The sequence below is a fragment of the Rhopilema esculentum genome, chromosome 7 (assembly GCF_057945365.1).
Source record: "Rhopilema esculentum isolate cy_ngs chromosome 7, ASM5794536v1, whole genome shotgun sequence".
NCBI classification, from domain to species: Eukaryota; Metazoa; Cnidaria; class Scyphozoa; order Rhizostomeae; family Rhizostomatidae; genus Rhopilema; species Rhopilema esculentum.
The window spans coordinates 5,558,343-5,583,078 of record NC_142821.1 but is presented as its reverse complement, the minus strand read 5'-3'; the positions used below and the strand labels follow the sequence as shown (position 1 = coordinate 5,583,078).

At 36.6% G+C, this 24,736-nt stretch overlaps 3 protein-coding genes across 4 annotated transcripts; 2 read left to right on the top strand and 1 right to left on the bottom strand.

Annotated features, from left to right (window-relative positions):
• Positions 1-58: 58 nt before the first annotated feature.
• Positions 59-24,557, top strand: LOC135683092 (glutathione hydrolase 1 proenzyme). Of its 2 annotated transcripts, none has more exons than XM_089109543.1 (9): positions 59-116; positions 15,029-15,225; positions 16,300-16,524; positions 18,030-18,222; positions 18,399-18,700; positions 19,135-19,280; positions 19,532-19,719; positions 21,403-21,640; positions 22,825-24,557. In XM_089109543.1, the coding sequence occupies exons 2-9, from the start codon at positions 15,072-15,074 to the stop codon at positions 23,095-23,097; spliced, it is 1,719 nt and encodes a 572-aa protein (XP_088965669.1). In that variant the 5' UTR covers positions 59-116; positions 15,029-15,071; the 3' UTR covers positions 23,098-24,557. The 2 variants fall into 2 exon arrangements, with proteins under 2 accessions (XP_088965669.1, XP_065054321.1); XM_065198249.2 differs by lacking the exon at positions 59-116 and adding an exon at positions 13,936-14,214.
• LOC135683097 (uncharacterized) lies at positions 6,149-10,038 on the bottom strand. The gene is made up of 4 exons (XM_089109545.1): positions 9,898-10,038; positions 8,427-8,549; positions 7,766-8,014; positions 6,149-7,322 (listed from the first exon to the last, which is right to left on the bottom strand). Exons 1-4 carry the CDS (start codon positions 9,913-9,915, stop codon positions 7,227-7,229), a joined length of 486 nt encoding a protein of 161 aa, XP_088965671.1. The 5' UTR covers positions 9,916-10,038; the 3' UTR covers positions 6,149-7,226.
• Positions 10,156-12,169, top strand: LOC135683095 (tRNA dimethylallyltransferase-like). Its single transcript, XM_065198251.2, has one exon. It carries the CDS (start codon positions 10,156-10,158, stop codon positions 11,476-11,478), a length of 1,323 nt encoding a protein of 440 aa, XP_065054323.2. The 3' UTR covers positions 11,479-12,169.
• Positions 24,558-24,736: the final 179 nt, after the last annotated feature.

The following is a 24,736-nucleotide window of genomic DNA, read 5'->3' as shown; positions in this document are numbered from 1 at the left end:
AACTTGTAAAACTTTTAAGCTTAATGCAAAGAGTGTTAATTTTTATATTTATACTTCAACAGATCCCAGAGTGATCACACCATTATGACCGGAATCTGATGCCCTGTACAAATAAGGTACTGTTATTATTTTTTGTGGTGTAAATAAAAACAAGTATAGTACCCTCACGAGATGAAGGGAAATCATTTCATTTTTCCATATATAACTTGAACAAATACAGTAAATCCTCGAATTGCCCCCCCCCCCTTGAAAAAGCCCTCCCTCGAATAAGCCCCAACCCTAGAACTACAAATTGTCAATAAGCCCCCACCCTCAAATAAGCCCCCGCTGCTACCGTAAATTCTCGAATTGGACCCCTCAATTTGATGATTTTTGCCATCTGATGTTGCCTATGGCGTTTTAATGAATTACCAAAACAAATTCATACTTTTGGTATTAATTGATTAAATGCTCATAAAGAAATTCCTACTTAAATAAACGAGGTCTTTTAATTTTGTCTTCTTAATGTCTACAATAATTTTATAAGCCCCCACACTCGTATAATCACCTTCCCCCTCGAATAAGCCCTATCCAAAAATATAAAAAATAAGCACCCAGGGGGATAATTCGAGGATTTACGGTATTCGTATTCATCACTTCATTAAGACTCCAAAATCCGACAAAACATCAAGTACCAGTTCAAGACATTTCTATGATTGCTGCTCATGGAGTAAAATTTGTTCAATATGTCCCCTGATTCCCAAATTACGTTTTAACCCGGTTTCTTGGCTAAAATTTGCCAATTGCCGATTCAAAAAAATGATGATTCCTGTTTCCCCGAAAAAATATTGGGTACCCTCAGAATAGGGGGCCAGGAAGTACGTGGTGCTTTCACATTTTTGGTGAATGGTTCCCCTTCACCATGTTGGAACATGCGCCCACGCCCTGCGTACTGGCTGCTGGTAGAACCTTATTCATACGCCGACTTACGTACAATGCTGTTGTAGCTTATTGTATGCTTTAACACAGGGCCTATTTTAAGGATTTTTTTAATACTGCACAATTATAACTACATTTTTTATAGGAAATTTTGTTGTTGCAATTTTTGGAAATTTCTAGTCATTTCGTTTTGTTTCTTTTCATAAGAGAGTCTTTCCGATGGTCATACGAGATTTGCATTACATAACCTCTATATCGAACTGACGCGGAAAATTCACATTTTTGAACAAAGCAGGAATCTGGGATAGCGGCAATTAGACATTTTCACAAATCCCAAAATTCAATACTGCACATTTTCGAAATCAATACTGCACATTTTTAAATTAATACTGCACATTTTCAAATCAATACCGCACAAAGTGTGTAATACTGCACACTAAAACAGGCCCTGCTGTAACATAATGTTTTTTGAGGCTTCTTATATGTTAATGCGTAGATTAAACGCCAAATATCTCGACTGAAATTTTTACAGTCTGATTTTTTGTTACTGTCCAAAATTTTTTTACAGGCCGAAATTTTTTGCGCTATAGAAAAGGTACAGCTATGATTCTTGCTAATAGAAAATAGTATGTCTTGCTCACAAACATTTAGCATATAAAATTGTATTTCACTCGAAGCTGAAGATTTCTCAATATTTCTGTCTTATGAAGGCCTATATCTCAACCTTACAAAGGGAACTTGTTGTCAAAGCTGGCTATCAAGTGAAATTTCATCAAAAAACCTCCTCATCGTCCTCAGCAAGTGTTAAATAGTCCCCTTTCATACTTCTATTCTTGTATATTTTTAAATAGACAGAACTTCAGTTTAAAACGTTGGAAGCTTTCTGTTCGAAAACGTTTTGTCCCAAATTTATTCGTCCAAAATTTTTGACGTTTAATGTATGTTTGAAAGTGACTAGGATCACTACATGTCGAGTCATGAATGGAAATTTCCTTTTTTGGGATTGGTTATTCAGCGTTGACATAGGACCTTTAGTGATCACATGAAAACAGAGTCTCGGCCGATCCAATACACGTTTAAAGTGATCACATGATAAGTCACGCTTTTACCTTATTGCCATTTGACCCACTGGGTACAATCATACAAAGTGTTGAAAAATGATTCAGACAGGGCCATATTTGTGTTGTTTCCGCCACAGGGGGTTGCCCTCAAAGAGGGGGAGCGCAGCTTGCAAATTTTCCAACAACGGATTTAAATAAAGATTGTGACGTCATCAAGCGCATGCGCAGTTTTTTCAATGCAGAAGGACATGGTAAACAGTAAGCATTTTTGTAGTATCACTTTTACTAATTTCAATAAATAGGTCAGAGAAAAACCATCACCCGTTTTCGAAAATTGGATGATTATAATCATCCGTATCAGTGTCTTGAACAATCTAAAGAAACGAACTGAACGATTTTCGGTACATGAGAAGTCTCCTTAACAATGGTGTGTCAGCAAACCTTCCGATTGCTTCACAATAACTGAATGTCAAATAAGTCAAGCTCAACATTTATTTAACCTCTCTTGTCCTGTTTTTTAACACTTGAGCTTTAAAAAAGTGCACTCATATATAGTGGTACCAGTTGGAAAGCTTGCTATTTCCCATACAAATATACAGATTTGGATGGGCAGACTGTAGAATAAATAGCAACGAGTTTTATCTTCCTTCTTAAACTGATTAGTTCCTTTGAACTGAGAACTACAAATACTTTTTTGTCGAACAGATACGAAACTGCCCCCCTCCTGCGCGTGCCCCCTACCATTCCCCCAACTACAAAGCCCCTAAACCAATTCTGATCATTTCAGTATATGACATTGTCGAAATAACCCTTCTAACACTTGAGTTCACAAGAAATTTCGCTTGCAAACCTATTACGGACATTTTCCAGAATTGACCCCCGAGTAAAATAGTTTTGGGAAAGGTTCAAGAAAACCACATTTGGAAATCACATGAAATTAGAATGAGGCAAAAAATGGACCATCTGCAAGAATCCCAGCCTTAAGATGACCAAAATTAAAAAACCATAGAATTTATCGTCCTCCATCTTAAGGAGTTTAAAATCCGAATTTAAGTATAGGATGCAAATGATTCACCTATTTCCTGACATAGATAGATAATAGGAAGCAGGACACCTTGCGACTGATTAGGTGTTCTGTTTCATGTTATCAGGTGTTATGTCTTCGCATTTTTAAAAGGTGTGCGCAGTGCGCTCAGAGCATAAGTTACTTTCAGCACTAAATTCAACACAAAATTAAGATGCAGTGTACTTATCCAAACCTAGGCTAAGTTTCTCATTAAAATTGCGTATAATATAAACGAATTCAGAAAGACTTTGTCAGGGCCAAAGCTACGAAATTGAAACTTGGGGGCCAAGGCAAAAAAGTAGGGGGCATGCTCGGCCCCCGGTGGCATGGGCCTGTTCCCAGTCAAGAAGAGCTGCTACTACATAGGATCCTGAGGACTAAACTCTCTAAAAATGTTCCAACCCATTATTGTAAAGGGGAAGGGGGGAGGGTCTACAGCCTCTGCTGGCCCAATAGCTGCGCAGTGCCTGAATTAATAAGGATTCTATTATGGGTACCAGATGTGAAAGTGAATTCAAGTACTTCTGCTACCCTGTTGCCTTTCCCCATACGTGTCTTTGCTACGAAGGGGAACACTTCAAACAATATTTTTGAGAGGTTAATTGCAGATCTGAAGCGCAAAAAGGGGCTATATACCTTTGTAATTTTACAACTAAAAAGACAAAAAAGTGTTAAAATGAAATAATGAAATTACTTTAAGCTTAAAAAAATATTTTTGGAAATTTTAATAACCACTTTGTTTTTACCTTAGTTTTAAAAGCAATTTTTCTTAATAAATTGATGAAAAATAATTCAAATTTCCACTTTTTCAATGAAGGTATCTGCAGTGAAGCACAGTTGACACTTAATTGAGCAAGTCAAAAACAAGGATTGCCGATCTAAAATGACGACATGCAAGACAAATGTTCAAACAAACAATTAATTACTTATTTTACCCTTAAATACCATAAATTACAGAAAGGTACGTAATTTGAATTTGAATAAGAGCCAACCTATGCATCCACTACGACCTTTTTCGAAAGTAGCAATAAGAATCATTTTTAGCTGCAGGCTACTGCCATTAATTTACTTACTGCTAGATTCACGTCTATCCAATTAACTATTTAAGGGTTATAGCGTAAATTAGTAAGATTAAATTGTGGGTCACATCGGCCTATATCAAGTGATAAATGCCAAGGAAACATAGCTGGGAATAAGATGCTTCCAGACACATTTTTCTAACCAAAAGAATCATTTTGGACAAACTAAGTGGCAGTTTTCAGCAAAGAGCTCTATTCATTCGACGGCACTATAGTTTTAGCATTGTGGAAAAGGGGTAGGGAGCAAATGCAAGAGTGACGCTAAAAAAGTTTCTTTTAGGGGAATATCCTGTGCATGGCCGTTGCGAGGCAAGCCTTGTTGGGAGGTGGGGGGGGGGGGGGTGTGTAGACTTCAAATTTACCCGATTAAACACACATAGCCTGAAATTCTTTAGTTGCTGTCACAAACCACTGCAATACATTTTGTCAATCTTACTCTGTATATAATTCGCAACTTGGATTTTCATAAAATAATAACGGGCTTTCTTAATAGTTTTGTCAAACGTGTATATCGGGACGGGCAACCATGGTTGCCCCCGAAGAAATAGAAACTTTCGAATTTTGATGCTTCCAGCTCCCTGGAAAATGCACTCTTTTAAGCAAACTTCACTAAAGCAATCTTTTTGCGGTACAGAATTTGGAAATGGCTTTGAAAAAAGCAAACATTTTACAACATACTAAAAGCTTTTTCGTCTGACACTTCTCAGAGCATAAAACGTCAGAATAAGGGTCCGAAAGAACAAGATGAAAAAAATTTACCCAGTTGTGGATCGAAATAGGCCAATCAGAAAAACGCAAGCACAAGACCGGTATAGTTGACCAATCAGGGCCGCGAGCCTGAAGAAAAATTACCACTGGAGTCCAAGAGAGAAAACGAACTCCTTATGTCTACACAATGGCGGCTTTTTCGTTTTTATAAAGATCGACTCCAAAACTGCTCGATGGAAGGACGACCGGGCTCTGCCAATTATCCGAAACATTTGGTTATTATAGAGTTTTGCACAAGCTGGGTTTTTCTAAAAGATGTTGACCGATGGAAAAAGCTTTTAGTATGTTGTAGAATGTTTGCTTTTTTCAAAGCACTTTTTAATGCAATCTTCCTAATCCTATTGAAAATCCTACAAGGCACAATTTTACCTAAAGAGGGCCTGGATTTTTTGATCGCGATATCAACCTGGCACGATTTTTGTGTGTCAGGTTGATATCTCAACTCATGGTGACTACTAATATGGACGGATTGAGGGAGGGGCAACTGTGTACGCAAATAGATTGATCTCCCAACTGCGTACTTATTGCACTGCGTATTTGAAAGGATAGACCGCCACCGATTGGCGGCAAAAAATTTATAATTATGGTATCTTAGGAATGGTCAGACACTGTATCCAAAATGGATTTTGACTGAAGGAAGGAAAACCCAAGGCAATATGTCTAAGCTTTTTGAATTAACATGTCTCGTCTATTGTAATTTTGACTTAAAATAGAAAAGGTCTTGCAAAGTTTCAGAATATCCTTAATATAACATAACTCGTAATTAAACTCCTTGATAGATTTTAAAAGTACCCAAAAAAGATGGAGGAGAAAAATAAATAAAACATGGTTAACATAAAAACATTAACATTGAAACATCAAAAGAAGATATATCAACTAAAGATAAAAGATTAAGCAATTTTGTACAGTTGGGGTATCATTTTGTAACATTCGATCTTAAATTTGTCGAAAGTTAGGTGCTTTAGCAAAAAATACGTATGGCCATGAGCCTGTCTTTCGATAAACTTTTATTTTCATATTACAAGAGCAACCTTTATACATCATTTTGCCAAACTCAACTATTGTCATTTGCCATGGGTAAATGATGAAAATAAGACCCACCCGTATTAATTATACTTTGCATTCTTTTTAGATCTGCAATTTGAGATAACATTTCTTTATTTTGCAAAAATTAGCATTGTTCTTCAAAGATACTTTCCAAGAAAGAAAGAATTGGACTAGCTTTACAGAAAACAGAATAAAATAAAAATGCGTCATTGAAAAGTACCTAACAATATCAATTGCATTATGTACATGTGACAAGCCTTTTAGACTGAAAAGCTATTTACATCTGCAAATTTACAACAATGGTTTTAACTCTAATACTATAAAACAAGTCTGGGTGTAAAATGATGTTAAATAAGTAACACAAAATGCTTATTACTGTTAATGTAGGATAATATGAGAAACGAGAAGAAAACTCTATCTTGGGGCTTTTTTGACCAGTATACACCTAGTGTTCACAAAACAGGAAAAAAAGATTAAAACACTAGTTTGGGCTGGAGCTAGATATGTTGCTATTTTTGGCAGGGATCTGAATACTGTAAGTCATACTTCGCTGTAGGTTTAAAACGAACTGCAAATGGGTACAAAATGCATTCCTGGATATCTAATGACACTGTTTCAAAAGACTTCCTTATTGAACTTAGAACCGAAAAAGTAGCCTGCACATTTGTGGCCTGGGGCACAGGCAGTGGCGGACACTTGGGGGGCGAGGGGGGCGATCGCCCCCCCAATACTTTAGAGAACAATGGTCTTTTGTTCTAAAACAATGGGAAATGTGACGTCATCTTATTAAAACAATAGGCTTGCCCCCCCAATATTTGACCAAGTGTCCGCCCCTGGGCACAGGCTAGAAAGGAGAGATTACTTAGAAGATTACAGGGTGAAAAAATGGAAATGTCTTCGAGTCTTTAAACAGTTTGCTTGGTTTAAAGCAAATAGGAGCATTTAACATTGTTATGGTTAGATACTCTTAGGCTTAATTTGCATCTCATATCTCACTTTTACTTGTAGCTAGTGAGAAAAACAACACAGCCAATGGGATTGCATAGCCTTCCTACAACACTAATATATCTTTTAATATTAACACTGATATACAATTTCAGGAAATATCATACATACCAGGAACAGTTAATCTAGAAAATGTTATATCATACAGATAAATCTAAGAAGCATATTGGACCTAAACAAAAACAGCTCTATCCCCAGGCATAAAACCTGCCTACAACCTATAAAGTGTTATGAACAATTGAAAAAGTCTGTGAAGATATCAACTACATAATGAATTTTCCCTCATCGGCTTGAGCCTGCACAATCAATTTTAAAACAGATGCAATTAATGGTCTCTGGAGTTTCACATTGGCACTGGCAATCACAGAGTTGTCCAAACTAAAAAAAATAATGAACTTTTGCTTAAAAGCTCAAAGCTGTACTGACAAATGGGTTGACTTGAAATCATCCTGTCCACATATTAAAAATATTCACACAGCTTGAATAAAGTAAACAAGATTGATCTTGATTAAACCGCATATATATTATGATTTTGCATAATTTAGATGATAAATGTGATTTGCATAATTTTGAGGTATATTTGGTGTTTAATCTAATGGCTCTTTTTTCATTTACACCCCATGATTTCATACAATTTTGATTCCAAGGGAGGGACCTCCCTTGCCAAAATCAAACTTTACATGCATGCTGAGCAGCCTTTACATTAAAACTGAGTAAAGACAGCATAATTAACTTGAAATCAATAGACATCAGTGAACATATTTTTAATTTTGTCATAAAAACATCAAACTATCCTCCAATAAAGAAAAATGCAGACTCACCCCACACTCTGGACCTTGACAATCTTCACAGCATTTTCCACCTGGTTGTGCACTCATGCAGCAACAAAATGTTTGATCACACCATTCTTTGGATGGGCAAACACTTTCCAAGACAACCTTTCTGTTAGGACAATTGAAGTTACAAGTCTCTGCACAACTTTGCAAAATTCCTCCTTCATTACTTCCACAACTACAGCTGCATGCGCAACATTCAGTCATCCATGGTGGAAAAATGCTCACACTTTTAGCCTTCAGGGAGACAAAGCCAAATGTGATAATGAAGTAAAGAATTTATGCTTTAGGTTTAATGAAGCATGACAAGCATAATAATAACATAAGGTAAAAATTAATGAATCTGAATTTTTCACAAGGAAATGAAGGCAGAAAAAATACAAAACCTGTTATTTTTCTTCTGAAAATAAGGTACATTATAGGCACAGAATATTTTTAATAAGGCTACCCAGTGACAAGAAACTAGTTATTGAATGACGGAATTTAAATTTGCCTTTTTTGTAGATAGAGCATGATTCACCATGAACTACTGGTTAAAGTATTATATTTTTGCCAGTTGTCAAGAAATAGATGATAAAGAGATGATAAGCAATTACAAAGTTACATTTTATACCATTAAGTATATCAACATCATGTGGTGCATACATACCAGAAGGCACTGCCTGACAAGAATCACTATGCAAAAGATTAAGAGATAGCCCCCAATACAAATGGCCACAATTGCAACAACTGGAAATGATTCATTTGCTGTAACTATTGCACCTGTTGTTGGCTGAAATATAAGAGAGGAATTTTACAGAAAAGCAAAAATGCTAAGGCATAACAAAGGGCATTCTGCTATGCAGGTTTCAGCTAGGCAGGCCATCCTGGTCAAGTAGGCTTGCTTAATGTGCAAGTGTTGCATAAAACACCCCTTCATTAAATAGAAAAGAAAAAAGCTAGGCAAGCAAGGAATTAAGCATGCGAGAAGGAACAGACAACCAAACAGGCATACACATCAGAAAGAAACAGGCAAGCAGGCAAGCAGGCAAGCAGGCAAGCAAACAAGTGGGAAGCGAACAAGTGGGAAGTGAACAAGTGGAGAGCAAGCAAGTAGACAAACAGGCACGCAAAAAAAAGCAAACAAGAGCTTATGGCTCTAATAGACCTTCAACTTGTGCCCTCTCCTTCTCTAGATGAATATTCTAAAGCAATTACCCTGGGTACTAACCACTAAAGGATGGACAGCTAGATGGCAGTAGGTCAGACTTTCAAGTTTGGTCTTTGCTGAGAACATGTTCCCCATGTAACAACTTTCCTCTTCATTTTGCCTGTGCATTGTTAAGAATTTGCATGAAGTCTGTGCATAATAATTGTTTTCTGGTTATGTTACCTAAGATCATCCTACCATTTAACACTTTTTGCTTCTGATAAAAAGAAAAAACCAAGAACAAGATTATTTCCAATGTATTTGCTACAACATCTGCACACAATCTTTCATGGAACTTTCATTATATGAAAATTTGAATTTTATGGTTCTGGCATTCTCTGTGCAGAAAAAATAGCTTTACAGTCTGGGCAGCGGGCATGATGAATATAATAACTTAGTAGGGCACTTAAAAATGCACACAGTACTATGAGTCTAGTTTGCATCCCTTTATTTTCCTTGGTAGTATATTCAAAAGTGTTTGAGGCGCACTAGTCCAAAGAAAAAATACTTGAACAAAGAAAATGCTGAGTGCTACACCCCTTGGCAACACTTGCAGAATCTGCTAAAAATTAGTTTCTGCTAAAAATCTCAGTTTATATCTGAAATAAACTAAGATTTTTAGCAGAAACTAATAAGGCTGCATGCTGTACCTTAGAGATTATTTAGTTAGACATGCTGGTTTAAGCAGGGCTCGTAGTTCGTTTAAATCGGTTTTGATGAATTGGTTCTAGGCCAGCCTTGAATTTAGTCGCGGAGGCTTTGACCTGAACCACTCTTAAAGCATATGAACAGCTCTTACGATAAAAAATTGTCATAATTTTATGACACAAGTATAGTTTAGCAATCATGTTTCATATTGTAAGCAACACTCGATCGATTGCGCTTCACAAAGCAGTTCATTTGTTGACTGTGGTGTTTGATGAACACTTACAATTAATGTTGGCGCCATGATGAAAATTTACATTCGCACGGTCCATAACACTTTGAATAAATATAACATCCCGCTGGACAAAAACTTGTTCTGCAGCAAATCAACGATATTCTTGGCTTTTAAATTCCAGTACCCTGATGCCAAAAACAACTCAAACTTGATGCATTGCAGCATTGTGGAGCCATAGCAATAGCAATAGCTACTTGCAATTCGAAGTCTCCTTCTGAGATCGAGTTTGAAAGACGATCTCAAGAAAAGATGGCGGCAACAACAAATTTGACAACAACGCTTTGCAAGTCCTTCAAATACCCGATTATTGTAATTCTTGGAAGTACTGGAGTAGGAAAAACAAAGCTAAGTATAGAACTTGCTAAGAAAGTTGATGGGGAGATAATAAGTGCAGATTCCATGCAGGTTTACAAAGGTTTAGACGTTGTCACTGCTAAAGCTACCCAGGCAGAGAGAGCAGAAATCAAACACCATATGATCGATATGGTAAACCCACTAGACAGTTTTAGTGTTGTAGAGTTTCGAAATATGGCCTTGCCAATCATCAGTGACATATCGTCAAAAGGAAAAGTGCCAATCATTGTTGGTGGAACAAACTATTACATCGAATCTCTTTTATGGAACATTTTGGTTACGGAGGATTCAGGGAATCAAAAATCATTAGCCAGTGATTTGGAAGACACTAGTCCAAATCTCTCCAAAATTGACTTTGAAGTTTTGAAAGACCAGTCAATTTACAAGTTTCTTCAAAGTATTGATCCTGTTGCTGCATCCAAAGTTCATCCAAATGACAGTAGGAAAGTGAAAAGAAAACTGGAAATATGGAAGGCAACTGGAAAAAAGCCAAGTGATATAATTGTTGAACAACAGTCTTTAGATGGAGGCGACCATCTTGGAGGGCCTTTGAGGTTCACAAATTCACTTGTTTTCTGGCTATCATGCGAACAAACAGCCCTTGACAAAAGAATATGTGACAGAGTTGAAAGCATGCTAGCCAATGGTCTAGTTGAGGAAATTTCAGGATTCTATGATGATTATAATTCAAAATTTTTAACCAAGACACCAGGCTTTATTCCATACAAAGAAGGTATTTTTCAAGCCATAGGTTTTAAAGAATTTCATAACTTTTTGACAAGTAAATTTGATAATGACAACAAGAAAGAGGAATTGTTTAAAGAAAGCATTGAAACTTTGAAGAGGGTAACTATAAGATATTCCAAAAAACAAAATACTTGGATAAGGAACAGGTTTTTAAAGCGTCCAAGCCATTCATCACCCAACGTCTACAAGCTTGATGCTAGTGTAATTGAACAATGGAATGAAACAGCATTGCAACCAGCCTTGGAAGCAGCAACTTTGTTTTTATCAGGAAAGAAAATCCAGCTGTCACCAATGCCACGGCTATTTAAAGACCAAGCAGAAGATCAACATAAGCAGTATTTTTGTGAAACTTGTAATGGAAAGCTTATTGTTGGAGACAGTGTATGGAAACAGCACTGTCAATCAAGAAAACACAAGAAGAGATCTGCTAAGAGGAAAAAGCTTGAAGCCTTAGATGTAAAAACTGTTTAATTTCACCATTGGTGATTAATTTCTTGTTTGATACTGCACTCAAGTCTCTTAATGATGTTCGAATAAGGGTACTCATGAAGTCCCAATATCAAATAAAAAGAGATTCCAATATTGACAAATCATTATATAGGCAGAGCCCTTTTTACACTACGAAAAATATTTATAGGTTCGCCCAGAGTAAGTTTACTATTGTTAAAACCACCATAGAAAAGGAAACTGGGAGCTCCACTGGCATGTGGCTTCCAATGTTCAGAAACAGAGGTTAAGTGACCTATTTGTTGCAGCTTGAGAAGTACCCCTTTTTGGCCTCCACCAGCCCCTACTTTTATAACGCTACCTAAATTGTTCATTTAACACAGTGGCCCTTACCCTACACAAATTCCAAGAGGGGTGTAAATGAGAAAGTGGGTAACATTCGCTTTTTCACTGAAACCAGTTAAGATAAAGAAGAATTCATCATCAGTAAACCAGGCTCAGACCATTTTAACATTTACATTACAATTAACAATCTTATGCATGTTCCACCCTCTTTCAGAAATAGGTTATCTTAACCTGTGTCCAACTAGGATAGGTTGTGTATACAAAAGTTCTTCTGGGTAGGCTAATTAGCGCAGTGTGCACAGGGCTTAGAAAGTCATTGTTTGTAGGGTTTTGACAATGATATTTTCCAAATGCTGATGGTCCTTCTTAATTGGCCTTCAATAGTGAAATTCTTCTGAAACACCACTACCATCATCAGTTTCAGTTATGCTTTATTTTCTAGTCTACCAACAATAGCCCATGTCTGAATGTTAAACTGTTTTCAATCTTGTATGATTTTCTGAACGATTTCCCTTATCAGACATTGTCTAAAAACAAAGACATCCCCACTCTTTTGCATCTCAAAAGCTCAGAAGCAGAAATTTTTCTCCTCTTTTTCCTGTTCTTGTATCTTTGTTAATTGCCAAGTTATTATTTTTAGCAGAAGAGAGGTTGTGTATCAAATAAAAAATCAAAATTTTAGATGGTTGCTTCATCGTCAGTTTGAGTTCAGCAAGTTCTTTGTCTCCTCCCCCTCGTCACATTTTCATCGACATCATCTCTTTCTAAAAATGTCCTTTTAAGGCAGGAGTTCTGGGGTAATAACTTTGGCATTTACAGGTATTATGTTTTTTAGACAAAGTCAAAGAGAAGAAAAGCGTCTTGATACAATTTTCATTCATGAATCAAGTCTAAAAGATCATGAATTCAACAGCCCCAATACCCGTTAATTGCTATTTACCCCCTGCGACACTTTTCGTCACGCAATAGCTTCAGGGCTTCGAAGATTGAAGATGAGAACGCTAGATAGATTCTTTCTGAAATGAATTATAAAGCCACAAATGCGTTGCATTGTTTCTAGTGCAACTGCAACGAAGCATGCAAGAATGGAAGCAAATAAAAACGATAATTCAGTTTCTCTTCTTTTTCGATGTTCCCCTAATCAACTTTATAACCTCTTCTACTTCCTATGAAACCTATATCTCTGCTCTCTAATTACACCAACAATGACTCTCGTTCCAGTCCCTCATTACTCACTTCCTCACACAACCAAAGCTTGTCGTCTTTCTTCAATCAATGAGTTATAGGTTTATTTGAACAAGCTTTGCTTCTGGTCTTGTTAAGCCTGATTTACACGAGACGAATTTTTTCGTGCGAAGCGAATTTTTCGCCGCGAATGCGCGAAAAATATGCGCAGAAGTGGAGATTAGAAAATTCGCAGCGAATTCGCAGCGAATTCGCAGCGAATAATTCGCTGCGAAAAAGTAGAAACCATTCCTACTTTTTCGCTGCGAATTTTTTCGCCATGTAAAATAAACCAATCAGAACAGCAATTGAAGACATCTGACACGAACCCAAAGGAAGGGCTAGGCCGAATGGTGCTACGCAATGTAAACATATCTAAATCGAAAGTAAGCAAAACGACAGAAAACTACGCAATGGTTCAAACAACAACATGGGTAAAGAATGAGTAACCTATGACTAGGCCTAAACAATGCTGGGAAAATCCCGCACCTATAACATAAACAATGGAATAGGACGTTTCTAGCAACAGGCGTCTTTGGTGCAATAAACGATAAAAGCTCCTCATATGTAGTTGGCGACATTCGAAAGTAATTATTCCTGACAATGTAAGCGTAAGTCACTTACCAAAAGATGAAACTCCCCCTTCTGCAGACGTTCTGAATAAATTTTCCGAACCAAGTACCCATTTATTTGCTTTTTTGCTCGCTTTTTTACAATAACAACAATCTTCGAACAGACGCCATTTTCTTTGGCATTATTCGCGGCGAATTCGCAAAAGAAATCCTGCCATTGGAAATTAAACTTCGAATTCGCAGCGAATTCGCAGGAGAAAAATTCGTGGCGAAAAATTCGCTTCGCGCGAAAAATTCGTCTCGTGTAAATCAGGCTTTAGACCTGGACCTTCGGGGAGGTTTTAATTCTGAACAACATTTTTGACTGAATTTACAAATCGCAACAGCACGGTTTATGTAGTCAGTGGAGCGTTTGAAACAACCCGCAGTTAAAACATTGCAGGTAGGTAGCAGGCAGATTTATCATTATTATTGATTGCTGGGCATACAATAAAGCTTGTAAGCCGCCTGGATTTGCTATTTTTGGGGTTATCATGGAATTAAACCGCCAAATAAGAACTTCTAAGCATGCAAGCAGCCCTTCAAAATACGTCACAGCAAGTTCAACATTTTGGTTACTGTGGGTGCTTTTGAAGATTATCTTTATACTGGTTTTTTATGAATAATTCATGTTAAAGCTCAACTAACGAAGCCTTTTGGACTCTTTTGAACATAACCAGTTTTTGACCTTGAATGATCTAGCAGCCTATTAAAATAGCTTAATCTTTGTATTTAATTTTTTTTCCTTTGGTTGAGATTCTCAACGACTTCTTAGCACTTTGTGGTGCTCTGATTATCTTCATTCGTAAGCCGTTTTTTGACAAAGATGTGTAGGTTTGGATAGAATCTGCTTTGTTAGGATATTTGCAGAGGGCTCGGCCTACTTACCAGTTATTTAGTTCGTATGAGTTGATTGAATTGAAAAAACGTTTCAATAGATTAGAAATCACAAATTGTTGAAATCGTACGCCTGTGGTCTGTTCGTATAAGAAAGGATCGTACCTAAAAGAGTTTCTTGCCTTGCTAAGCCAAAAGCTATAAGGTATTAAACAGGAAAGCTTGGCACCAGTGATGAAGGCCCTTTGTTAGCAGTTGAATGAACTTGCCATTTCTGTCTTTTTGAAAGTTGCTACATTAGTTACATAACCCTCTTTTTGAAATTTGCCAAACAACCACAGATTTCTGAATTATTGTTCGTATCATTTTGCTAAGAAAAATTTACCTTTCTAATCGACGATTCATTATTTCCATACATAACTAATTTTTTTCCTCGACAGTGAACTATCAGACAATCGTAGTAAATCTTAGTAAGTAGCAATATGAAGCCATCGTTTTAAATCTCGCCATTAATTAAAGATGGGCTTTTGACAAGAATATTCTTCCTCTTTTCGCAGCTCAGCAGTGAAGACATTACGTTTTACTCTTTCTACTGATCTTATGATAATAATATTACTTGGATTGGCAATGCAACAGTTTATGCAAGCATCAACCACAACAGCAAATATCGAAAAACGAGATGTTACTGCGGATGATGCGGAGATATACGAACACGCCGCTGTGGCAGCTGATACAGTAACCTGCTCAGAAATAGGTCAGGATTAGTCCGTTTAATTTGGTCTCGCTCTTGAGGCGTCATGAGTCAGAATGATTGTATGACAAAGCGACCTGAATCCCGCGATAGAAACTTTTAAAGATAATACCAAAAAGACACATGATATATGCAGCTTTCTTTCTCATCAATCCTCTTCTTCTTGACTATTTAGCTCTGAAGAATCTTTTATACAAGCACTACTTCTTAATACATCTCTGTCTCCATTGCTGTTACTTTCTCTCGTGTTTTTTACCATCTCTATCAACATGTGATTACGTAACTATGTTCCAGCTCTCTCACATCTCCACAATTGCTCAGTTAACTATGGGAATCGAAGGCAACCAACGCACAAAATGGCAGTGGTTGATAAAACCTCTAAATACTGATGAATTGTCCACTGAACCAATGATTAAAACTTTCCAGTTCTGTGACTGAACAATGTGCCTGTTGCTTCTTCTCTTTGCCGTCCTTTTGCTGACTGTCTCCACAAAAACTACCATCAAACCAATGAATCTGAAGGAAAATTACGATATTGTTACTGAAAGACTGCATAGGATTTTAAAAACGTAATGATTACATTAAAAGCCAAAAACGTTTACCGTTCGAAACATTTTGGACCTTAGAAAAGACACAGAAAATTTTTTCAAAGACAGCAAAATGCTCGCAAACATTTAGCATATAAAGGGAGCGTGTTGTTAATACTAGCTCTAAATTGAAACAGTATCTTGACAAACAAATTTATTCAACAAAAACAAAACATCTTCTTCGTCATCAACAATTATCATATCGTCATCTTTCATACTTTCATGGTAGTCAACATCGACATCTTTTCTTTGCTCATTTTCTCCATTCGTTCGCTTGTTATTCCCTAGAATGAGTGTTGCAGGATGGGCAAGCTAGATTAATTCCGATTTATCAGATGGTATTGGCTTTGGCCCGTTTATCAAGTTTAATATTTACCTTATTTGAATCTATTGTTAATCGGATGAGCCTCAAACCCAGAGATATCGTTGCTTGTATGTCCAACGAATCGAGATTGCAAGGCTTAACTTGATTCTATTGTTTTCTTTGAAGGAGTGGAAATCCTTCAACGCAATGGTTCAGTAGTGGATTCGGCAGTGGCATCCTGTTTCTGTTTAAGCGTTATCAATATGCATTCATCAGGACCGGGTGGTGGAGGTGTAATGCTTGTGTACATAAGAGAAAATAAAACTTTTGAGACTTTCAGTTACAGAGAACGTGCACCGCTTTCAGCTACTGAAGAACTCCTAAAATCAAGGTCAAACGAAACACTTAGAGGTAAAATAAAATGGTCTGATATTTCCTCAAATCATTGCTAGAGTATTTGCTTACTTTTCCATACTCTCTTCTCCTTTCCTCATCTAGTTGCTTGCTTTTCATTTATCTTCTTTCTACAGTGGCGGCCTGGCAGGGGGCAGGGGGCAGGGGGGCCAGGGCTCCCTTAGCTGACTTTTTTGTAGGGGCGCCAAAGCTTGTATAGGGCGCTGAAAACTTGATAGACGTTTGATACGAGCGACTGGTTTGGTTATCAGGTCTCTAGTAGGTCAGCAGAGACAAATAAGATGCCTTAAAATTCTAAACTTTCTTGGGGTGCATGCCCCCATAGCCCCTCGAACACTCTCACTTCAGGACACGTCTTTGAGCCCCTTAAATACTGTATTATCCAGACAAAACATTTGTACTGTTCGCATCGGCGCAAAAATTAATCAACTTTTTAGAGGAGTGTCAGGAAACTTACTGTTAAATTCTTTTGTGTAGAAGGCACAACACTCATGGGGCATACAGACATACTCCGAAGACAGTCTGTGTTTAGGGTGTCCGGACTCATGCCCCACCCCATTCTAGGAAAATTTTTAATTCCAATGAGTCTCTTTGGCTCTGCTGTCCTTCAGAGACCAAATTAACAGACAATTCGGGCGTCGCTGATGTTGCTAACGAGTAGGTACTTGAGGTTTCTTTTTCAAGGGCCATGCATTGTTTTTGACAAGAAAGTTGGGTCTGGCCGAATTTTCTTAGTAGTTGCGTTTTGTTTGGTCTTTAATAATATTTCTTTAAAGTTCGATGAAATATTTACTTCATTTTGTATCAAATGATTAAATGATTTCAAAGATGTGTTAGAAATCGCATTTTCTAGCCTTATGAGTAACTGGAATAGAGCCGACTCTTTCCATTATTTGTTACCCCGACACCTCCCTAATTTGCCCCCTGACTGTAAGTTGTGTTATATGTATGTTTTGATCTTGTTTAGGTGCCCCCAAAGTACGGGTTTAGCAATACAAATGTAACCATTCTATCTGGCGCTTTAAATTCCTCTCCAAGGTGCCAAATGAACACAACAGTTACAAAGAGAACAAAACCCTCATTTTACCACATCGTAGAGGTAACTCTTGGAATTTCCCCAAACATGTTCTTGACACATTTTCATTTAGTTTTATCTACTTGGATTGGTTTTCCTTCGAAGAGACAGTCAATTTCGTACGTGAGTCGGTCCAACTTGTCCTGACAGCCCCATGAAAACACTTTTTTTAGGACCCTGTGCTCACGTGGGGGTCAGTCTATCCTTGACATACAAGATTAAAAAATATAAGAGCATTACCAGACGGCCAATCTTTTCAGGAAAAGACAACAATGTTAGTTATGAATGGCGCCATTTTGCTGCTGGCCCCTCCTGGCGAAAAATGCCAGGCCGCCACTGATTTTCTACTTCCCTTGTTATGTGTATTTTTACTTCCCTTTTTCCTTATTATTTTGCTAACAAACTTGCTTTCTCTTACACTCTGCAGGTGCCCTTTCAGTTGCTGTACCTGGAGAAATTCGCGGGTTACACGCTGCATGGAAAAAGTATGGAAAACTACCATGGCGTGATCTCATTCAACCGACCATTGATATGACAGAAAATGGCTTTAGAATTCAACTTAGGCTTTATGAAGCAGCCAATACATTTAGAGAGATAATTGAAGCAGACGAAGGATTCAGGTTATTTTCAGTATTAGTTGAAGTTAGATTTGCTTTTAATGTTGCTCGTTTAAAATCTATTTTGATTGCATCTTCATGTCGCTACTTAACTTTTCTTGTCTCAGAGTAGTTCTTTTATTTTTTGAGTGAATCTCAAAGAAAATGTCTATAATTTTGTTCGTGTTCTTTTTTCGTAGTAAATTGATGATACGGAATGGAACATTGAAGAACCTTGGAGAAAAACTGACAATGCCAGACTATACGAAGATGTTGAGAAAAATCCAAGAAGACCCTGAAGATTTCTATCAAGGTTCTATTGCACGTGAGGTTGTTGAAGATGTTCAAAGTCATGGTGGGATTATCACTTTAGAAGACTTGAAAAATTACAAAGTTCAGACCCCAGACGTTCTATCACATCGAATAGGAAACTATACCTTCAACACAGCCACGTCTCCCTTTGGGGGACCTATAGTCATTCATGTCCTTAACATTCTGAGTGGTAAGCATGTGTGTTTTCCATACAGATTCTGAATTTTTGCTTTCAGAAAGTTCTTCTGAGAAGTACATCGTGTCAAGTGTCGTAATGAATTGAATGTCGACTAGAGCGAAAGTTTAATTTCGCTCGAATCGAAGACGATTGTCCTGGTCCTGAGAAATCAGACGTTTCTTTGCTGTTTTTCTTCGCTTAAAGGTAAGCCCCTCCGTAACCCAATAAAAGTGATGGAAAAAGAATTGAGTGAAAAAAAAACAAATTAATGACGTAGTCAAGCCATTCATTTTTTTCAGCGTTTTAGTATTATTCAAAGACAATAGATACCCGCCAGCTTGTCCCATACTTGCCCCACACACCATGCATTAATAAATACTCTTATACCAATCCAGTTCAAATATCAATTTTATCATTAGATTATTATTGTGCTTTCTTTTTGCTAGGATATAATTTCACCAAGGATGACTTTTCGAGTGACGAGAAATCACTCCAAACATACCAGCGAATTGCAGAGGCCTTTAAGTTTGCGTACGCGCAAAGAACACAGGAAGGCGACCCTGATTTTCTAGAGGCAGAGCTCGTAAAAAAGGTAGCATGACCAAATGATTAACCTGAAAACATTTATTTATGTATTGTAAGATATTTGCAGGTACGACCATTTGTGAAAATTGAATTATTCTGTCTTTTATTATGCTATCAATTGTTTTGGAAAAAGGCCAGTTTAAAAAAAACTGCGAGAATATTGCAATTATTAATGTACGATATAATACCTGTGCATCCAGTGATCCTATTTTTTCTACAAGCAATCTTTTGTGAAAGTTAAAGGCATTTGCTTTACAGTTTCTTCAAAACGTTACCTCAGATGAAATAAGCAAATATGTGAGGAGCATGATTACTGAAAATTCGACTCACCCTGTTGATTACTACGGCCCAGTAATGGCACAGCCTTTGGAAGAAGGAACAACTCACGTAAGCATCATAGGCCCCAATGGAGATGCTGTTTCAGTAACTGGAACTATAAACGAGTGGTATGTTTCTTTAATGCACTCGTTACATTTGATAAAACGAGGGCATCGATACCATTTTTTCACTTTTTTATTCACTTTTTCACGCATTTTTCTACGGCTCAGTTGTTTTGATATCGAGAATTTTCTTCAAGTTCTGATATGACCATAGGCTATTTTTGATGAACTGAACATATTTGAAAATTTACTATTTCTTGATTTTTGTAATCCTGTTCTATTTTCCAAACTGCCACCCTAATCATAGCTACAAATAATGGTAATTTTTGTCTGAGGCTTTCTCCAAACTGATTTTTAATGGAAAGTAAAAAGAACTCACAGATAATAACCAAAAATTCGCTTCAGCATGAAGCACAATGATTCCCGAACAATGAATAAATATAGTACACTTACGTGACAAAAGTATTTGCACGATCGCCTTAAAGAAAACATGGTTAACCCTATGAACATAACGAGATTGCTGGTTTAGATTTTCGATTGTAATTTTACTCAATTGTAAAAACAAGCATAAATTTAATAAATTGTAAAAATAAACATTTCAAACAAGTACAATTTGCTTTGTTTTATATTTTGTCGGGTGACTTACAGGGATCTAGGCAACCACTATTTGCACTGGAACTTGCTGAAATAATTTTGCAACAAAATATCTCCGGATACTGGAAGAAATCTCAAGAAAATTTTAAAAGAACCCATTTTTGGTCTTAGAAGATTCCATTTCTTGGATTTTTTTATGAAAGCCAGTTGTTTTCAATAATTATTTCATTTAAAATTTCAATAAGGCTTTGACTTTGACGGGGCTATTGAAAGACCATGATGTTAATAACTTGGAAATTTTTGTCTCAATTCCAACATAAATAGATTTGTCTTACTTAATAATAAATGTTCTTTACAAAGCATCATTTATTGTTTCTGTACCTGCCTGGGGGCTTTCCACAAATAATTGGACAAAATATTCAGCGTTGATTGACATCGCACACAATGCAAGCCTGCCGACGTCATTAGGACCAACCTATAGTCAGCCTGCCCTGGCCTACCATTCTTTGAAATTTAGTCGGCCTTGTTAACTTATTGTTCCTGTAAATAACATGTTTTATAGACTTGCTGCAAACAATTTTTCTTACAGTTTCAGCAAACGAATGACACGCTAGACCAAAATTTTTATTGTTTCTCACTCTCTTTCTGGTCGTTTCTATGTTTTCAGGATTGAAACTAAAACATTGATATTTTCCATTTCCCCTATGCCATTTTCTTACCTTTCTATCATAGAAAAGTAGGAAATAAATTGAATCTGCTAAGGATTGCATTTTTGCTAATGCACTTCTAGAATCCCGCGAAAACAGCAAGATTTGTTCAATCAATGTTAGAGTGCTAGTTTTGGAGCCACCATTTTGTTATTCATCGTCCTTATACTTATGTCACGTTGTCTCTCAAGTGAAGTACAATTTTATCTTGCTTGGTAACCTTTTGTATATTATTGTTTTTCAAACTTTGCACCTTTGCAGTACCTCCTTTTATCTTTATTTCTTGAAGACCGAAAGGTGTAAGAATTAGGCAGGCCCCTCTTTCCGGGCGTTTGAAGGTCATTAATCTGTTGCCTTTGTCTGTTGACTTCTTCTAAACAAACTGTGGAATAATTTTCAACCTTTTCTTCGGATTTACAAAATTTTAACCTTTTTACTTGTTGGTTAGGTTTGGAGGTGGTTTTAGATCGAAAACAAATGGAATAATTTACAATAATGAAATGGCTGATTTTGGCCTGCCTGGACACAGCGGGCATGAATTCCCAGCAGCCCCTGCAAACGCCCTGAAACCAGGAAAAATACCTTTGTCTGCTAGTACTCCAATGATCGTGACAGATGACAATGGAGATGTGAAAATGGTCCTTGGTGCGTCTGGTGGTCCGAGAATCATCACAGCTGTTACTTGGGTGAGTTATGCTGTTTTGTTGAAATTTGCTTGCTGTTTCAGCATTTAACTTCCTCGTAGTTTCTTTAGGTTTTTGGGCCATTCATTGTGCTGAACGTCAATTTTATCCACAAGCAGCTGTTTTTAGGGAAACAAAAAAAGTTAATTCTGTTTGGCAAAAAGCACCTGTAACAGATCCGAGATAGACTAAGATAGATTAAGGATTATCATTGCATCAGTTTCCGAATTTACAGAGCATCATATGAATGGAAATCTTAATTATGAATTCTATTATCAATTTTGCGTAAGAAACTAAATTTTTGATGTATCATGGTGGCTCGATATGAATTGACTAATCCAAAATTCATGTTTTAAATCACGATATTGAAAAAAAGCGACTCAAAAAAGTGCAAAAATGCTGCTTTCCCAACCACTCAAAACACATATTTCACCATCGTCTCTGTTTTGAAAACCTTTTTCGAATGGAATTTATAACCTAAAGGATAACGGCAATGAAGTAAGCAGCTCTTTAGGTAGAGATATATCTATTTTTTAAAGTAATTTTCCTACATCCAGATACATATCTTTCTTAACGTTATACCGCATTTTGGCAGAAATGTATTCTAGTAATTCTCTTACACGAAAACCTGATTTGTCACTCCCAGTCATGATAAAGCTTCATTTAGCATTTTGTGAATCGACAGGTAAAGAAAACTACAACATTTGTGGCAGGAACAAATGAATTAGAACTAGTGATAGAAATAAAATTAGAAAATAAATTATAATAGCAAAATTAAAATAAAAAAATGTTTCCGCTTGATTTGCAAAAGTTTATAAATGATCTTTGAAAAATAGACTGTTTTCATCTTCCCTATTTTTGGCACACAACGGAAGTTACAATATTAATAGTCAAAATTAACATCAAAAGTTTAACTGTTTTTCAGTTATTTTGCCTAGAAAGATATTGTATTAAATTTTGTTAAATTAAGAATTTTGGCCTAGATTTTTTTACAGAGGGTACCCCATATAAAACAATTCAGATATTTAGCATTAGAATTAACAATAACCTTAACTCTTATTGTTTTTGAATTGTTACTTTTGCAAATATCTCAATTTTTCATCCTTTTGGATTTGATGGAAAGCATTGAAAAGCATCATGTAAACAAAGCAGTGTGGAGGGAGTCTTGTATTGATCTTTTCTGTTAGGTAATATTGAACAAATTATGGTTTGGTGACGAGCTAGGACATGCTGTGAGTAAGCCAAGGTTTTATCATCAATTGATTCCAAATCACGTAACGATGGAGGAGAAAATACCAATGTCACAGAAAGTGATTGATGGACTCAGGAGGCTTGGACACGAGATTGACTTCAACGATCGTCCTGAATTTTCTTCAGTGCAGGCTATTTATGTGGAAAATAAAACGCGAATTTTCGCAAAATCCGACCCAAGGAAGTATGGGCATACAGCGGGATTTTAGTTCGTTAATTTGGTAAAATGTCTGAATAGAATATGAAGTAATATGACACCCTTCCCTGATCCATCCACGGTATATAAAGTTTCTATTCTGTGGAAAAAAGAAAGTTTGGAGCAGAATCTAAGGAGAAAAGAAGGAGGGAAATGAGTCCGTAAAGTCAGCACGCATACTCAGGGTATGGGGATCGTACGTGAAAAGGCATACATCATGGGCCACCAAGGATACTACACGATGTTAAATCGTATGGCTGAATGAACGCGTTGATATCACCTGACAGTTGATGCAAACAAAAGCTTTATTGCTATAGATATTAACTGAAAAAAGTATGGAATATTAGTTGATTAATCACATTAAAAAGATCTAGTCAACAAAGCCACTCTTTTAAAATTATCAGTTTATGGTAGTATTTTTTAATACTTAGGCGGTTTATTAAAGTTTTCATATATAACCCTTTTAATTAAAATGATATCAATATCTTTGAATTATATGATATATACCCTTGTTGTTTGCAGATTATGACACACATATCAATCTATGATAAATATTAATCTGTTTTCTTTCAAATTTTCAATTTAAGACCTAAATGTATTCTTAAACCATTCTAATCCACGCAATTGGCAAGTTGTCTTAGGGAAATGGAAAAGAGAATGTAAGACCAGAGTCCTCGTTTTAGTGTGGTTAAGACACATTCAAATATAAAATTTATGGTGTTGAATTACTGTAATTTTCTTATATCATTGACGTTCAAAACATGTAAGAACAACACAAATGAAAACATTTCATTAAGTTTTCTCATTAAGAATTCTTGATCTTATCTGAATTTTTGCAAGATTTGAGCTTCAGTATACGTAAGAAATGTGTTAATTCGCTATAAGATTATAAATTGTTTACAAGATTATTAGATCATTGTATCACATGGTATCACATACCAGTTAGTTTGGTATACCAAAATACTAAGTATTTATTATGGAGCAATCAAAATGGAAATGTTTTTCTCCGTCTACCTTCGTTTATGATTATTTGTTTTCGTACAATAATTTGCTGGCTGAAATGGCTAAGGATCCTGTGTGACTGTTCATCTAAATTTTGTTCTAAATGTGAAAACGCAGTGAAGCTTGACAGACTTGGTTAAAGAGGTTTTACAATGCCATTCTAAATGAATCTAATTTTCTAATGAGCTGGCTAAGTCTTATCTCAAATAGTCACTCGGGGGAATAGCCACCAAACCATCAACGGACTGGCAAAGAAATTTTTCAAACATTACAATCTTTGCTATTAAGCGCGGACTTCTTCGGGACCTTTAACATCGCGAGCGGTGGCCTCTCTTGTTACTAGAGTTAATGCAGCTCAGCCAGTATTTCCTAGATAGAACAGTTACTCAAGTTCTTTCCTAAATACAGTAGCCCTCGACGTGAAGTATGAACAGCTTTGATCTTTCAGAATGATTAAAGCCAGTATCTTTGTCATCTTATAAGTTGCATCCCACGAAATTCTTCAAGTATGCAGTTCTCAGGTGGAAGAATGCAAATATTCCTGCGCGATTCCAAGAGGGACCGAAGTGCATGCTGGGTGGAGATTGTCCTTTTAAAGTCATTCATGCTCATAATTTTGAACTGTCAAACTGCATCAGCGTCAAGTTTTT